Source organism: Mustelus asterias, chromosome 21, assembly GCF_964213995.1.
Source record: "Mustelus asterias chromosome 21, sMusAst1.hap1.1, whole genome shotgun sequence".
In the NCBI taxonomy this organism is placed as follows: domain Eukaryota; kingdom Metazoa; phylum Chordata; class Chondrichthyes; order Carcharhiniformes; family Triakidae; genus Mustelus; species Mustelus asterias.
The window spans coordinates 69,970,397-69,987,260 of record NC_135821.1 but is presented as its reverse complement, the minus strand read 5'-3'; the positions used below and the strand labels follow the sequence as shown (position 1 = coordinate 69,987,260).

At 45.5% G+C, this 16,864-nt stretch overlaps 1 protein-coding gene across 1 annotated transcript in view; it reads left to right on the top strand.

Annotated features, from left to right (window-relative positions):
* zmpste24 (zinc metallopeptidase, STE24 homolog) overlaps window positions 1-16,662 on the top strand; it is a 32,794-nt gene extending 16,132 nt beyond the window's left edge. The window contains exons 6-10 of the mRNA XM_078238148.1: window positions 4,726-4,867; window positions 8,867-9,060; window positions 10,764-10,868; window positions 12,493-12,636; window positions 13,234-16,662. Coding sequence (XP_078094274.1) covers window positions 4,726-4,867; window positions 8,867-9,060; window positions 10,764-10,868; window positions 12,493-12,636; window positions 13,234-13,458 — 810 coding nt within the window. The 3' untranslated portion in view covers window positions 13,459-16,662. The remainder of the gene's footprint in view (window positions 1-4,725; window positions 4,868-8,866; window positions 9,061-10,763; window positions 10,869-12,492; window positions 12,637-13,233) is intronic.
* The last annotated feature ends 202 nt before the right edge of the window (window positions 16,663-16,864 follow it).

Sequence of the window (16,864 nt, the reverse complement as noted above, 5' to 3'; positions counted from 1 at the left end):
GTTAATTTACGAATATGTGTGAAGTTTTTGTGGGTGGGGAGATCACCCTCAGACTTTTCTGCCGTGAGGGAATGGAAAATTTACTCTCACTAGGTGCCTGTATCAAGCAACTGTGGACCTGCTCGAGGGTAAGTGTTTGTCTTGTCCCTCAATCTCATAGAATTGGCTCCGGGACTTGAACACATCACCTGGGATGATGCTGCAGTGCTGTGTTGTCCGGGTGCAGCTTTGCAATGAGGTCCCAGCTGTCCCTGTCGATGGCAGTAAAAGATCCCACTGCTGTATTTAAAGATGAGCAGGGAAGTTCTCCTGTGACCTGGCTAATACTTATCCTTCAACCAATTTCGTCATAAGGGATTATTTGATCGTTTACCTCAACAACAACAACAACTTGTAGTTAGATAGCGCCTTTAATGTGATGAAACATCCCAAGGTGCTTCACAGGGGCATTATAGAGCAAAGTGTGACACCTGACCAAAAGCTTGATCAAAGAGGCAAATTTTAAAAAGTGTCTTTAAAGGAGACCAGTGAGAGATGTATCGGAAGGATATTCCTGAGCTCATTGATATTGTGGGATTTTGCTGTGAGCAAGCTGGCTGAGAAGCTTAGTCTACATCGCAACAGTGACCGCACTGCAAAACTGGCGGTACCATCCTTTGGGACAGTGGGAGCATCTGAGGACTTTGGGTCTGTACTTGATGGAGTTTAGAAGGGTGGGGCGGGATCTCATTGAAACTTACAGAATAATGAAAGGCCTGGATAGAGTGGACGTGGGGAAGATGTTTCCATTAGTAGGAGAGACTGGGATCCAAGGGCACAGCCTCAGAGTAAAGGGATGACTCTTCAGATCTGAGATGAGGAGGAATTTCTTCAGCCAGAGGCTGAGGAATCTATGGAATTCATTGCCGCAGAAGGCTTTGGAGGCAGGGTCATTGAATGCATTTAAGGTAGAGATAGATAGGTTCTTGAATGGTAAAGGGATCAAGGGAGAATGGGGTTGAGAAACTTATCAGCCATGATTGAATGACGGAGTAGACTTGGGCTAAGTTGCCTAATTCTGCTCTTACAGTTTATGGTCTTATGGACATCCTACATCATTTATATCGCATTATATCATAGAACCTCTCAGCGCAGAAAGAGGCCACTTGGTAAAATATCTGTCCAATTTAATCCCGTGTCCCAACTTTTACCCCACAATCCTGCAAAATAGTCTTTTGTGTGAATCCAAAGCTTTTGCTTCCAGACATCCTGTTGCCATACCAATGAACCTGTTATGTTTGAGGTGAAGTCTCTTGATTAATGTTGAGCTATTGGTTTTCCTGTTCTGTCATTCTACCTAGAATTGTGCTTAGGCTTCTCAAACTTGCTCTGCCTGAGAAGCTCAAATAAGCTGTCAGAGTTTTGTGTTGGGGATTGAATTAAATGTTATTGATGCTTTTGAAAAAAACCCTTGCGCCAGCCACTCCTCGGCACACATAAGAACATAAGAAATAGGAGCAGGAGTAGGCCATCTAGCCCCTCGAGCCTGCCCCGCCATTCAATAAGATCATGGCTGATCTGACGTGGATCAGTACCACTTACCCGCCTGATCCCCATAACCCTTAATTCCCTTACCGATCAGGAATCCATCCATCCGCGCTTTAAACATATTCAGCGAGGTAGCCTCCACCACCTCAGTGGGCAGAGAATTCCAGAGATTCACCACCCTCTGGGAGAAGAAGTTCCTCCTCAACTCTGTCTTAAACCGACCCCCCTTTATTTTGAGGCTGTGTCCTCTAGTTTTAACTTCCTTACTAAGTGGAAAGAATCTCTCCGCCTCCACCCTATCCAGCCCCCGCATTATCTTATAAGTCTCCATAAGATCCCCCCTCATCCTTCTAAACTCCAACGAGTACAAACCCAATCTCCTCAGCCTCTCCTCATAATCCAAACCCCTCATCTCCGGTATCAACCTGGTGAACCTTCTCTGCACTCCCTCCAATGCCAATATATCCTTCCTCATATAAGGGGACCAATACTGCACACAGTATTCCAGCTGCGGCCTCACCAATGCCCTGTACAGGTGCATCAAGACATCCCTGCTTTTATATTCTATCCCCCTCGCGATATAGGTCAACATCCCATTTGCCTTCTTGATCACCTGTTGTACCTGCAGACTGGGCTTTTGCGTCTCATGCACAAGGACCCCCAGGTCCCTTTGCACGGTAGCATGTTTTAATTTGTTTCCATTGAGATAGTAATCCCATTTGTTATTATTTCCTCCAAAGTGTATAACTTCGCATTTATCAACGTTATACTCCATTTGCCATATCCTCGCCCACTCACTCAGCCTGTCCAAATCTCTCTTCAGATCTTCTCCGTCCTCCACACGATTCACACCAAGGCTTTACATTTCCACTCCTCACTCCTTCAGTTATTTAAGAAGAAATATATTGTGGTTATAATTTTGAGCCTTCACCTTAACACTGAAGCATTACTAAAGATATGCTTGCAAATGTTTGTCTTCGTAGAATGGTGGCAGGGAGAGTGGCTCTCCCATTGGTTTGGTGAGTTTATTGGGGGAGCACTGAGCTGTAGAGGCCAGGATGGGCTTGTCATCCAGTCCCCAGTATTGATGCCAGTGATGGTAGGGACAGTGCCATGGCCCACAGTGAACCTGAGTGGACAAAAGAGGCCAGTCAAAATGTCAGTCCCTAATCGGTAACCAGGGACCTCTGCTGTTGATGGTGTGTGTTCATGTCAAGTAAGGACAATGTCAGTGAAGAGCCATGAAATGGCAATACATCATAAAACAAGGTCTGCAAGTTGATGGTGTTCTTGCTATGATGGGCTGCAATATTTGTTGCCAACTTCACCCATGCATAACAGTCCCTAGGATGAAGATGGCTGGTGATTGTGGGACTGAATCCTTTTGAGGTGCCGCCTTCTGGAGAGGAAAGAAAGGAAGGGCTTGCCTTCAAACCTAACCTTATCATTTCCCCGTGACATTCTGTATTCAATGAATTTTGAAGTGCCTTTTCTATTATGTGGAGAAATGCAGCAGCCAGGTTATACACAGACGGTTCTCGAACTGCAAAGGGACTTATTAATGTTAATATCACAGCGCCAGGGACCCAGGTTCAATTCCGACCTCGGGTCACTGTCTGTGTGGAGTCTGCATGTTCTCCCCGTGTCTGCATGGGTTTCCTCCGGGTACTCCGGCTTCCTCCCACAGTCCAAAGATGTGCGGGTTAGGTTGATGCTAAATTGACCCTAGTGTCAGGGGCACTAGCTGGGGTAAATAGATGGGGTTAAGGGGATAGGGCCTGGGTGGGATTGTGGTCAGTGCAGACTCGATGGGCCGAATGGCCTCCTTCTGCACTGTAGGAGTTCTATGATTCTCTAATATGAAAAGGAGACAAGGTAGTTTGAAAATCTTTCATGCAATGGATTTAATATATCACTTAATGAGAATTTTAATGTTTAAATACATACGCAGAAGTAGCTTTGCTATCCCTTTTGATAATTTTTCATTTTCAATATTTTGGTTAAGTTCCAATTTTAAATTCGAATGAACACAGCAGCCAAATTTTCACAAATAGTGCTATATGTTTCATTCTGTTTTAAATCTTTTGAGTAACAATATCACTGGGGCGGCACAGTGGTTAGCACTGCTGCCTCACAGCTCCAAGGACCCGGGTTTGATTCCCGACTTGGGTCACTGTCTGTGTGGAGTTTGCACATACTCCACATGTCTGCGTGGGTTTCCTCCGGGTGCTCCGGTTTCCTCCCACAGTCCAAAGGATGTGCGGGTTAGGTGGATTGGCCATGCTAAATTGACCCTTGGTGTCAGGGGATTAGCTAGGGTAAATGCATGAGGCTAAGGGGATAGGGTCTGGGTGGGATTGTGGTCGGTGCAGACTCAATGGGCCAAATGGCCTCCTTCTGCATTGCAGGATTCTATGATTCTATACTTCAGAGGTTCCATGAAGTTGAATGGTCAGAAAGTTTCTCCAAACGTGTCGGAGTGATGTTGATTTATAATTAGAATTTATCCACAATGGATGTTGAGACTGAAACTATAATCATTCTCTCCAACTATTGCTGGTTTTTTCATCCTGCTATCATTTGTCACAGATGTACTGATAATCCGCCTCTTTCTTCGATGCAGGACAATATGCCCCATAGAAAGCATCCTTTCTGGTTGTATCACAGCTCGGTATGGCTCCTGCTCTGCCCAAGACCGCAAAAAACTACAAAGGGTTGTAAACCTAGCCCAATCCACCACGCAAACCAGCCTCCCATCCGTTGATACTGTTTACACTTTCCGCTGCCTCGGAAAGTCAGCCAGCATAATTAAGGACCCCACGCACCCCGGACATTCTCTCTTTCAGATACAAAAGTCTGAGATTACGTACCAACCGCTTCAAGAACAGCTGCTTCCCTGCTGCCATCAGACTTTTCAGTGAACCTACCTTATATTAATTTGATCTTTCTATTACTTTAACACTACATTTTGTACCCTCTCCTTTGCTTCCCCCCCTATTTACTCTATGAACGGTACGCCTTGTCTGGATAGTGCGCAAGGAACAATACTTTTCACTATATACCAATACATGTGACAATAATAAATCGAATCAAATCAAACTAGAAATGCTTTTGTTGAGACCAAAGCATTATTTGATAGCATGAATGTGAAGGGTTTGTTATGATTCTAACTTTGTCTCCCTTCTCCATCCTTTTTAGGTGTTGGTAACGATATACGCTGATTATATTGCACCACTGTTTGATAAATTCACTCCACTTCCTGATGGGGAGTTGAGGGAGAATATTGAAGAAATGGCCAAGAGTATCAGTTTTCCACTAACCAAGGTTTATGTCGTAGAGGGTAAGACACTGCGTTAATTGAGACAATACATCTTTACTGTAGCATTTTGATGGCTGAAACTTGAAGGTACAATTGTTTTCATGTCTTCACTGAAAGTAGCCTGTTTAATGTGAATGTATTGCTGTTTGGTGAAGCCTTCCTTGTTCACTGAATAACGATGCTCAGCTCTTCTCCAGTGTGCGTCAATAAGTAGGGACGGCACGGTGGCACAGTGGTTAGCACGGCTGCCTCAGAGCGCCAGGGACCCGGGTTCGATTCCCGGCTTGGGTCACTGTCTGTGCGGAACTTGCACAGTCTCCCCGTGTCTGCGTTGGTTTCCTCCGGGTGCACGCCAAAGATGTGCAGGTTAGGTGGATTGCCCCCTTAATGTCAGGAGGACTAGCTAGGGTAAGCGCATGGGATTATGGGGATAGGGCCTGGGTGGGCTGACCGGACCCGATGGGCCGAATGGCCTCCTTCTGCACTGTAGGGATTCCATGGTTCCAAACCTGAAAATGTGTTCATATCCGGGCGAACGTCTACGGAAGAGAAATAATATGGATGCTAAAAATGTCAAATAGAAACCGAGTGCTCACAGTGTGCAGCAGGTCAGGCAGCATCTGCGGAGAGAGAAAGGCAAGAGTTGTTTTCAGGTGGACCACCTTTCATCAGGCTCTCCGTAAAGGCCCCCTCACCAACTTGAAATGTTGACTCTTGTTTCTCTCTCTGTTGTGACTTGGTTATTCTTCTTCTGAGTCACAAGGGACCAGGGGCTCAAGTTCCTCTCCAGAATTTGAGCACAAGATAAAGGCTGACATTCCAGTGTAAGATTGAGGGAGTGCTGCATTGCTGGAGGTGCATTCTTTTGGATGACACACTAAACCCATCGATCTTTTCTCTTTTTGGGTGGATGTAAAAGAACCCATGGCACTATTTTGAGGAAGAACAGGGGAGTGATCCCCAGTGTCCCGGTCAATATTTATCCTACAATCAATATCACAAAAAACATTATCACACCACTGTTGTGACAATTTGGCTATTAAGTTTGCCAGAATACAACAGTTCCACACTTAGAAAGTACTTCATTGGCTGTAAAGCAACTTGAGACTTCATGAAAAACGCTTTTATAAATGCAAATATTTTCTTTCTCTGCACAGATACTGCCTAACCTGCTGTGTGTTGCCAAAAATTTGTATTTATTTCAAGTAATACATGCCTGAAGGTTTCTTAAAAGATTCTAGTCTTATGACACGCCAACCCTTGTGATTTCCTTTTATTATATAACACCCTGCCTGCCTATGTAACTAGAAGCTTTCAGTGACCTCCATAAATAGAGCCTCTCAGCTGGCAGTGTTTGCCATGTTTCCCCGTTGCCGGGTTTCCCCTTTCACCGTGGACCCAACTGACTTTACATTTTCTACATCTCCTGGATGTTGCATCTGTGGGATTCTTGAACCTTGGTTTGTACATATCTCTGTCTCTTGAAGGCAGGGAGAGTTGGTGGCCTCTGCTGCTGATATCATCTCCTGCAGTGGAACATCCACCTTGTGGTGGAAGGCATTTATGATGGCTCGAAATGGAGCTGCTTTTCCTGTTGGACTCGAAAACTGTGCTTTATGTTAAAATGAAAGCAGTATATAATTTCACAGCACAGTGGTTAGCACTGCTACCTCACAGCTTCCGGAACCCAGGTTCGATTCCTGGCTTGGGTCACTGTCTGTGTGGAATCTGCACATTCTCCCCATGTCTGTGTGGGTTTCATCCCACAGTCTGAAGGACATGCTGGTTAGGTGCACTAGCCATGCTAAATTCTCCCTCCGTGTACCCGAATAGGCGCCGGAGTGTGACGACTAGGGGATTTAATGTAAGCCTACTTGTGACACTAATAAATAAACTTTAAGTTTCCCTCTTCCTTGATTGGTTTGGCAGTCACTCTGATACCATGTCCAGGGAGGCACACATCATCGGCAGCCTAGTCTGTAATTGAACACTGAAGCCCCGACTTGCATGTTAATGATTTGGAGGTTGGGACAGTAACAAAGCTATTCCTCATGATATCAGATTAGGAGACCTATCAGCATGCTTGTTTCACCAACTGAGCCCTCACAAAGGTCAAGACCTTTGTTTCACCATAACATCCAATAGCTAATCTCTCAAATTTCAGCTTCAAGAACATTCCTTTCAAGTATAACTTCACATCAACCACTTCCTTTATGAAGACAGATACAAAATACTTAGTTATTGTTATTGCGATGTCCTCTGCTTTACATGAAGATTGCCCTTTGGATCTCAGTTATGCCCAAACTTTTCCCTAGCTAATTTCACTTTGTATGTTTAGAAGATGACGTACAGAGTCACTTTAATACCAGTCTTTTCTCATAATCTCGCTCTGCCTCTTGGTCAAAAGAAAAATGTGCAGGGTAAGTGGATTGGCTATGCTAAATTTCACCTTAGTGTCCAAAGATATGCAGGTTAGGTGAATTGGCCATGCTAAATTGCCTCTTGGTGTCCAAAGATGTGCAGGCTAGGTGGATTGGCCATGATAAATGCACAGTGTTACAGAGATAGGGCATAGGGGAAGGCCAGGATGGGATGCTCTTTCAGAGAGTCAGTGCTGACTTGATGGACCGAATGACCTCTTTCTGCACTGTAGGGAAGTCCTCCAGTTCCCTTCTGCATTATTCACTGAATCCTGCTCCTGTCAATGTCATAAACCTCCTTTTGTTGTTTTATTTTACCTCTGATTTCCATTGTCACCCTGGGCACATTAACCTCAGATGCTCGACCTTTTTCTTTTCCAAGGAATATGCCTGGTTTGTACCCTGCACTATCTTATTCCTGAATGCTCCATGACTGCTTTATTCTGCAAAACCGTATCAGCCATGATTAAATGACAGAGCAGACTCGATGGGCAGAATGGCCTAATTCTGCTCCTGTATCTTATGGTCTTATGCTCTTTCCAATCTACCTGTGCCAGGTGCTTGCTTAAACCATTGAATTCACCTCCAGTTGAGTGTTTTTACCTGTTACATTATGTGTTTTCACCGTGCCCAGTTTGACCCAGAATTTTTAATTGGTTGTCATTACCCTTGACCTAAGAATCATAGAATCCCTACAGTGCAGAAGGAGGCCATTCGGCCCATCGAGTCTGCACCGACCACAATCCCACACAGCCCCTGTTCTCGTAACCCTACATATTTACCATGCTAATCCCCTGACACTAAGGGGCAATTTAGCATGGCCAATCAACCCAACCCGCACATCCGTGGGAGGAAACCGGAGCACCCGGAGGAAACACACACAGACACGGGGAGAACGTGCAAACTCCACACAGACACTGACCCAAGGCCGGAATTGAGCCCAGGACCTTGGCGGTGTGAGTGCCACCGTGCCACCCCAATTTCAGTGAATTTTGGTGAACAATCCAAAATGAAATGCTGATCTAATAAATTCAGGAAGATTTGCCTTTTTAAGTAAAGATAAAATTTATTTATTAGTGTCACAAGTACACTTACATTAACACTGCAATGTAGTTACTGTGAAAATCCCCCTAGTTGCCACACTCTGGCGCCTGTTCGGTACACTGAGGGAGAATTTAGCATAGCCAATGCACCTAACCAGCACGTCTTTGGAGTGTGGGAGGAAACCGGAGCATCCAGAGGAAAACCACACGGGAAAAATGTGCAAACTCCACACAGTCGGTGACCCAAGCCGAGAATCGAACCGGGGTCCCTGGCGCTGTGAGGCAGCAGTGCTGACCGCTGTGAGGCAGCAGTGCTGACCGCTGTGAGGCAGCAGTGCTGACCGCTGTGAGGCAGCAGTGCTGACCGCTGTGAGGCAGCAGTGCTGACCGCTGTGAGGCAGCAGTGCTGACCGCTGTGAGGCAGCAGTGCTGACCGCTGTGCCACCGTGCCTCCTAAGTACAAAACCTCTTGGATGTTTCATGTAAAAATAACATACTTAAAGCAAATGTCTTGATGTGTTGTAGTAAAATGTATTAACCTTCAATGTTTTGAATAGGATCAAAGAGGTCATCACACAGCAATGCGTACTTTTATGGCTTTTTTAAGAACAAGCGTATTGTCCTGTTTGACACGCTCCTCGAAGATCATTCCCCATTAAACAAAGGGACAGCCGATGAGAGCGTTGAAATGCAGACTGCTGCAGGAGATGGCACTGAAACTGAGACCACTGAGACCAAACTAAGACCAAAGGTAAGCCTGCTGGTTGCAATATTCATAACTTCCAATGAAATGTTTTGATTATTTGTTTGTTTTTTGGGTCGTGGGCGACATTGATGAAGGCTTGGGGGGAGGAGGAGGAGGAGAGAGAACAATGGCCGCACCCAGCTGCAGGCCAATCCTGCCCTTGCCTGACTTGACAATGCAACAGGCCACAATCAGGGCAGGTGATGGAGTCTGGGATGTTGGCTCTGGGATGTTGGCTCTGGGATGTTGGCTCTGGGATGTTGGCTCTGGGATGTTGGCTCTGGGATGTTGGCTCAAACACTTGACTGACCTGTGGGCAGCTCACCCAACCCGGGCAGTGGAATATTACTTTTCAAACGATTTTGTTTGAGTACTGCTGCAAAAAGAGACGTGTTGTTGAAGCTTCTCGTCTTGCACTCATCAGGACAGATGCAAAAATATCAAATTTCAAAGGAAACAACAATTTATACTGCATGAGGAAAGGGTGCTGTTTGGTTGGCAAGTGGGCTCTGACTGGTTGAGGCATCGCCATGGAGAATGCACCAGGGAAGATTTATTCCCCAAGCTTTTGTTTAATTAAAAAGACACAATGCTTGGAGATATCTGTTCGCAGAGGATACCCTATATATGAATGTATGTAACTTCTAGCAAGTGTAAGTGAACCATATTGTGAGCCTGCATGATATTGAGTTGATGATGTAATTCTTAGCACACTTGAGATTGTTCAGTAAGTATTGTCCAAATGCAGCATCATGGCTAATGGTGGATACAATGTTCTGAGTTTACAAGTGTGGGGTGGTCGAATACAGTTAGCGTTTTGCCTGTTGCAAACAGCTGAAGGGACATTCGCCAGTTGTTGGGATGTACGGGCTACGTGTCTGGCATCACATCGGCATTGAAATTTATATACCAAGTTGCTAATTTGTGTGGTAATCAGAACATCTTTTTGGCTTGATGGTAGCATTCTAATAGTGGAGAGCACCATTCATGTTGCTACTGCATAGCAGCAGCGTGTAACAGCTAATTTCCCCTGTTGCTCAAATGTTTGAGATGCCTTACACTTCCAGATTAGTCTGGGGTAGACTGGCCACATTGGAGAACCGGGTGTGGCAGCCCTTAGGCCCATTCATTGAGCTGGCAATTGGCAAAGTCATTGTGTCTGTGTGGAGTTTGCACGTTCTCTCCGTGTCTGCGTGGGTTTCCTCCGGATGCTCTGCTTCCCTCCCGCACTCCAAAGATGTGCGGGTTAGGTGGATTGGCCATGCTAAGTTAACCCTCGTGTCAAGGGGGTTAGTTAGCAGGGTAAATATGTGGGGTTACAGGGATAGGGCCTGGATGCGATTATGGTCGGTGCAGACTTGATGGGCCAAATGGCCTCCTTCTGCACTGTAGGGATTCTATGGTTATCCCACAAGGTAGCTTTGATGCAGCCCATTGTGGCATCAATCTTGCATAGTGGCTCGGGCTGTATGTATGAGGTTGCCGGTAAGGTCAAACCTATAACGTGTGGAGCTGTGGGAATCCCAGTGTGTATATTGGCCAGTGAAGGTAGGCTTGCACTGTATAGCAATAGAGAACCCATTAGTGAATGTCATAACTATTATGTCGAGGAAAGGGAGCTTGTTAGACTGCTCCACCTCAGAGGTGAATTTGAGCATGAGATGGAGCCCATTAAGTCGTGTTTAATATAATTTATGCTTTCTTTTCAGAATAAGAGGCAAGGGTGCAGTAACCAAGAGGTTCTAGCTGTACTTGGTCATGAACTTGGGCACTGGAAACTGGGCCATACTGTGAAAAACATTGTCATTAGCCAGGTAATGCATGATTCTTTTTATTATATATTATATATGTATGTACATAATGAGCTTTGCATTTGTGGGTGATGAAGGACTGGTTAATTATGAATGGGCACATAGCCCTGGGTCTACTGCAGTGCAGTTTACAACAATTCACTGCGACCTGTGAAGGGATATTTTTTTCCCCATTTCTGGAGGGAGTGATTTGCTGAAATAAGATTTTTGGTGCCTTCTTGGTTCCGCCTCCCTCATGTAGCCATTCTTCAGGTGGGTCCCAAAAGAGAAAATGCTGGAAAATCTCAGCAGGTCTGGCAGCATCTGTAAGGAGAGAAAAGAGCTGACGTTTCGAGTCCGGATGACCCTTTATCAAAGCTGGGTCCCTAGCCAGTCAGAATATAGGTCAGTCGTTTGACCATTGAGGGCTTTGCAATCCATTCCACCCCGCACTGTCGGGGCTTCTGGTGTAACAATCAGAAGCAGAAGGCTGTACTGGTGAATCCATTGCAGGGAATCCTCTACTTTCCCAGCTGAAAGCAGCCAACTTATTACAGAATCAAAGATCTTCTGCCCCACTTGCATGTGTGGGGACAATTTATTTATTTTGGATCCATTTCCTTTCTTAAATTGTAAGATGTGTTGAGAGGAGTCCTACTGGTCTCACCTGAAGAAGGAGCGACGCTCCGAAAGCTTGTGCTACCAAATAAACCTGTTGGACTTTAACCTGGTGTTGTGAGACTTCTTACTGTGACCACCCCAGTCCAATGCCGACATCTCCACATCATGTGTCCCAGGGGGCCAGGCTGGCACTGCCCAGGGTGCAACCCCCTTACCCCTGACCTCCTGGGGAGTCCTCCATGGCGTCCAGCGAGGTCGGCCATCTTTTCCCCATTTGTAGGGAGCAGGAGTGAACCCTACTGGAGTGAGTCAGTGATGGCTGTGGGTGTGGAGAGGGGAGTGGGCCCAGCAATTTCAGCCCCGGGCCCGCTAATGAAACGGAAATTCAAATTTCAATATTTAAATCTGCCGAATTCCAGCGTGGAGCTGATGACTCCGAAAAGACTTGGCGCCGGAGATGTGAGGAGGCTGTGGCACCCAGCAGGCTAGAGCAGCGCAGCGGGCTTGGAGAATTGCGCCCCCCCCCCTCCCCAACCCAATTTTGATACTAAAGGGGCAATTTAGCATGGCCAATCCACCTAACCCACACATCTTTGGACTGTGGGAGGAAACCGGAGCACCCGGAGGAAACCCACACAGACACTGGGAGAACGTGCAGACTCCACACAGAGTCGTCCAAGACCGGAATTGAACCCGAGTCCCTGGCGCTGTGAGGCAGCAGTGCTAATCCCTGTGCCACCTTCCTGCCCCGAGTCTGGCTTCCATCCCAGTGCCTTTAATCGAATGTATGCTTGAAACTGTTCATGCACAAATGCAAAATTTGTGTTGAGTTCCATCAAATTCCATTTTGTGCCAAGCTAACTGAAGGGTACTGCATGTTTAATGAACTTAAATTAAATCACAGCCTGCAGTACTTCTGGACTAACCTAAAATGCAGATCTTTGATCCTCTATATGATCTGCACAGGTCACAGTTGCTGCCGCAAGGTGTTTATGTCCTTTGTGTAATGCTGATGCTTTTGTTTCAGGTGAACTCTTTCTTCTGCTTTTTCCTGTTTGCCGTTCTCATGGACAGGAAGGAGCTTTTCACTGCCTTTGGTTTCTCTGACATCCAGCCGACTCTCATTGGGCTGATGATCATCTTCCAGTTCATTTTCTCCCCCTACAATGAGGTAAGGTGGAGCTGCTGTGAATGCTTTGTGCCTTTACTGATTCAAATCGGGCTTTGTTGCTACCACGGGGCTTACTTATTTAGCGCGACGAGTGTGCAGTGGGAAGAAATTGCACCTAAACTGGGGCGGCGTGGTGGCACAGTGGGTTAGCACTGCTGCCTCACAGAGCCAGGGACCCGGGTTCAATTCCCAGCTTGGGTCAGTGTCTGTGTGGACTCTGCACGTTCTCCCCGTGTCTGCATGGGTTTCCTCCGGATGCTCTGGTTTCCTCCCACAGTCCAAAGACGTGCTGGTTAGGTGCATTGGCCGTGCTAAATTCTCCCTCTGTGTGCCTGAACCGGCGCCAGAGTGTGGCGACTAGGGGATTTTCACAGTAACTTCATTGCAGTGTGAATGTAAGCCTACTTGTGACTAATAAATAAACTTTAAAACTTTATAAACTTTAGGTTTCTAGTGTGATATCCTGATATGTGAGCACTGGCGAGGCGGGGCAGGGCAGGCTTGTCATTGTCAAGCCATGAGCAACTGTTACTTTTTACTAACTTCTGATTAGACTTTCATCTGACGTTTGGTGAATTTGCTTTTGTTTTTAAATAGGTGCTATCCTTTTGCCTGACTGTGCTGAGCAGGAGATTTGAATTCCAGGCTGATGCGTTCGCGAAGGATCTGGGAAAAGCCACAGATCTGTACTCTGCACTGATAAAACTGAACAAGGATAACCTCGGTTTCCCAGTTGCCGACTGGCTGTATTCCATGTGGCATTACTCCCACCCTCCTCTCCTGGAGAGACTCCGTGCCTTAAAGGACAAGAAGGAGGACTGATAGAATTTGAGAGAAGGGAAAGGAACTTTCATTCGTCCTGAAGAAATTGAATAGTTTCCTTTTTTTGTTCAATTATTTTTAATTTTTCATTCCATGAACAGTGCAGATTTGTACTGAGTGTTTGTATTATGGGAACTGGGGTTAGAATCTGAGTGCATTTAGCTTGTGCACTGACTGTCTGCCACCAGTACAGATCAATGTAACATTTTAAGTTGTGTTAAGAATCCACTGAAACTTGAATTAGTTTTTAATTTAAAGCAGCACATGCCCAGTTTAATGAGGTACAGGTGAGCCAGTATAAGTCACACCAGCACAGATATCTCATGTTTCATATCTTTGAATCTAAGTTGCGTCATATCTGAGATCTTGTCACAAGTGCTCTTGGAAAATGCTTCATGTACAGCGCGTCCAAAGTAAAGGTTCAGCTTTATAAAGCTTACTTCAGTGCATTCTGTAACAAATAATTTGCCTTTCCCTTCAATATCTTCCATGCCAGCAACTGTGAGACAACATCTTATTTATATCACTTTTTTTTTAAAAAAGGTCTCAAGTTTTCCTGGAAGCTGCTCTTAAACCACTATCTTGATTATTTGTGGATAAGGTTTGCTTGTGTCTATTGCAGCAAATTTAAGATACGAGGAAATATACACCGTAATAACTTCATTTCCAGGTTAACAGTGATCCTGAGCTTGAGTCGGGTCCCAGGGACCCGGTTCAATTCCAGCCTCGGGTCACTCACTCTCCGTGTAGAGTTTGCACATTCTCCCCGTGTCTGCGTGGGTTTCCTCCCGGGTGCTCCGGTTTCCTCCAAAGATGTGCGGGTTAGGTGGATTGGCCATGCTAAAATTGACCCTGGTGTCAGGGGGATTAGCTGGGGTAAATATCTGGGGTTACAGGAATAGGGCCTGGGTGGGATTGTGGTTGGCGCAGACTCGATGGGCTGATTAGCCTCCTCCTGCACTGTAGGGATTCTATGAGACCTTCCAACTCGTATGGGGCAAAACTTGCTCAACACTGGTGACACAGTTTTAGCATTTCCATCCCTACCAGGGTTGTGACTACCCCTCATTTTATGTCAGCCAATTTTTATTACATCTGGGAGACTTGAATTCTAATAAACTTTGACCACAGGAGGGTAAATTAAATATATTTCTCCTCCTTTTGGAAGTGACTGGACATGAGGTAAATTGACTGAAATGATCCTGGCCTGTACCTTAACTGGCATTGCAGAAATACATTTTTATTTGGTACCTGTGAAGTAATTTATCTGTTACTTTATTTTTCTGTATTGCTCCGAGCATCTCAGTCCACGTTGATGGACACAACAGAAGAGGCTGAGTGTGGTTGCTGCTAATTGTATTCAGTTGTTAAATGACCAGTTCCAAATACTGAAATAAATGTTCACAGTGTGTACAGTTTGCGGGATGGAAGAGGTTTATGCACACTTCACTGGTTGTGACATTGCACACGGTTAGTTGGCAACACTTGTTTGCCCTTGCTGGGTTGTGAAACTTCATAGTTTACAGTAGTTGGGGCGGCACGGGTGGCACAGTGGTCAGCACCGCTGCCTCACAGCGCCAGGGACCCGGGTTCGATTCCCGGCTTGGGTCACTGCCTGTGTGGAGTCTGCATGTTTTTCCCCGTGTCTGCGTGGGTTTCCTCCGGGTGCTCCGGTTTCCTCCCACAGTCCAAAGAATTGCTGGTTAGGTGCATTGGCCGTGCTAAATTCTCCCTCAGTGTACCCGAACAGGCGCCGGAGTGTGGCGACTAGGGGATTTTCACAGTGACTTCATTGCAGTGTTAATGTCAGCTTACTTGTGACTAATAAGTAAATAAACTAAAATTTTAGTAGTAATTTCATGAGATGAGATGAAAAGGGTTAATTTACCTCCCACTTGCTGCTGTTTGAATCTCCAAACCAGCTAAGTAAGTCCAAATAACCTGGAGGGTTTTACGTACTTTTCTATTTGTCACTGTTAATCTTCCATTCCAAGTGGTGCTTCTCGTCGCTTGTTGGAGTCCTCCACTGCCTCACCCAAGATCCATGTGTTTCACGTGCAAGCTTTTGAGTTGCGTGCTTGAGAGAGCATCACCAAACCCCATCCCAGTCCTGGCCAGTTCACACTCATGGGTCACTCTGTAGCAGCCCAGTGTTCTGGCACTTCCACCCCTGCCCATTGGCATTCCGCAAAGCTGGGGCAGATAACTGGTCAAAGTTTTGTACTTCTCAGTATCCCATTACGTAGCGTGTTTCATCCACGGAACCGGTGGAGATAGCCAAAACATCATCGCTTGGGTGTCCCGTAATACTGTGGAACTTGAGGGAATTGCAGATTTTATTTTTGGACATGAGGTTTGCCCACCAGTCTTTGAATTGGCCTTGGACTCAGTCCCTGGCCTGTGATGAGGTTCATTCAAAAACCTAGAGTTGACTGCAGAAGAGATGATCAGAAATACTCCACTTTGCACAGTGAACAAGTTATGATGCTACTTTGATGATGGGAATAAAGGACTTACTGCACATCTGTATCTTGCACTCCAATCATCAGTGGACAATAGTATTAAGGCAGGAAATATTATTTTAAAGAAGTTAAGTGGAGAGGGGATTAAATAATTTCAATGGTCAGTGATTTTCACGTGGTGGCACAGTGGTCAGCACTGCTGCCTCACAGCGCCAAGGACCCAGGTTCGATTCCCAGCTCGGGTCACTGTCAGTGCGGGGTTTGCACGTTCTCCCCGTGTCTGCGTGGGTTTCCTCCGGGTGCTCCGGTTTCCCCCCACAGTCTGAAAGACTTGCTGGTTAGGTGCTAAATTCTCCCTCAGTGTAACCTGAACAGGCACCGGAGTATGGCGACTAGGGGATTTTCGCAGTAGCTTCATTGCAATGTTAATGTAAGCCTTACTTGTGACACTAATAAATAAACTTTAACTTAACAGGTAGGATCTTTCACACTGTTTGGATACTGTCTGTATGTTGGAATCCTGCGTGCTGATGTTTATTTTTCTTTTTTAAAAAAACATTCACAATTTGTGGAATTGATTCCTTGAAATGGATTGTTCTGATCTAAATTAAGGAAAGTTAATAGAATGAAATAATTGGCTTGTTTTGGAATTGTGAAACCCATCCTGATCTTTAAAAAGAAGTGTGATAATTAAAGTTCCACTGTGATGACAACTTTCAATAAATGGAAACATTATGAGGCCAGAGACAGAGTGCTTTTGTGACTTGGATGTTGTTAAAAAGCGACATTCCAGCAACTAGTTTACCTCACCAGTATTTTTCCAAACGTGTTAATTTTCCTCGGCCCAGGCTTGCAGATTAAAGCTACCTGTGTTAAGGTGTAACTTTTATTTTTATTTGATTTATTATTGTCACATGTATTAGTATACAGTGAAAAGTATTGTT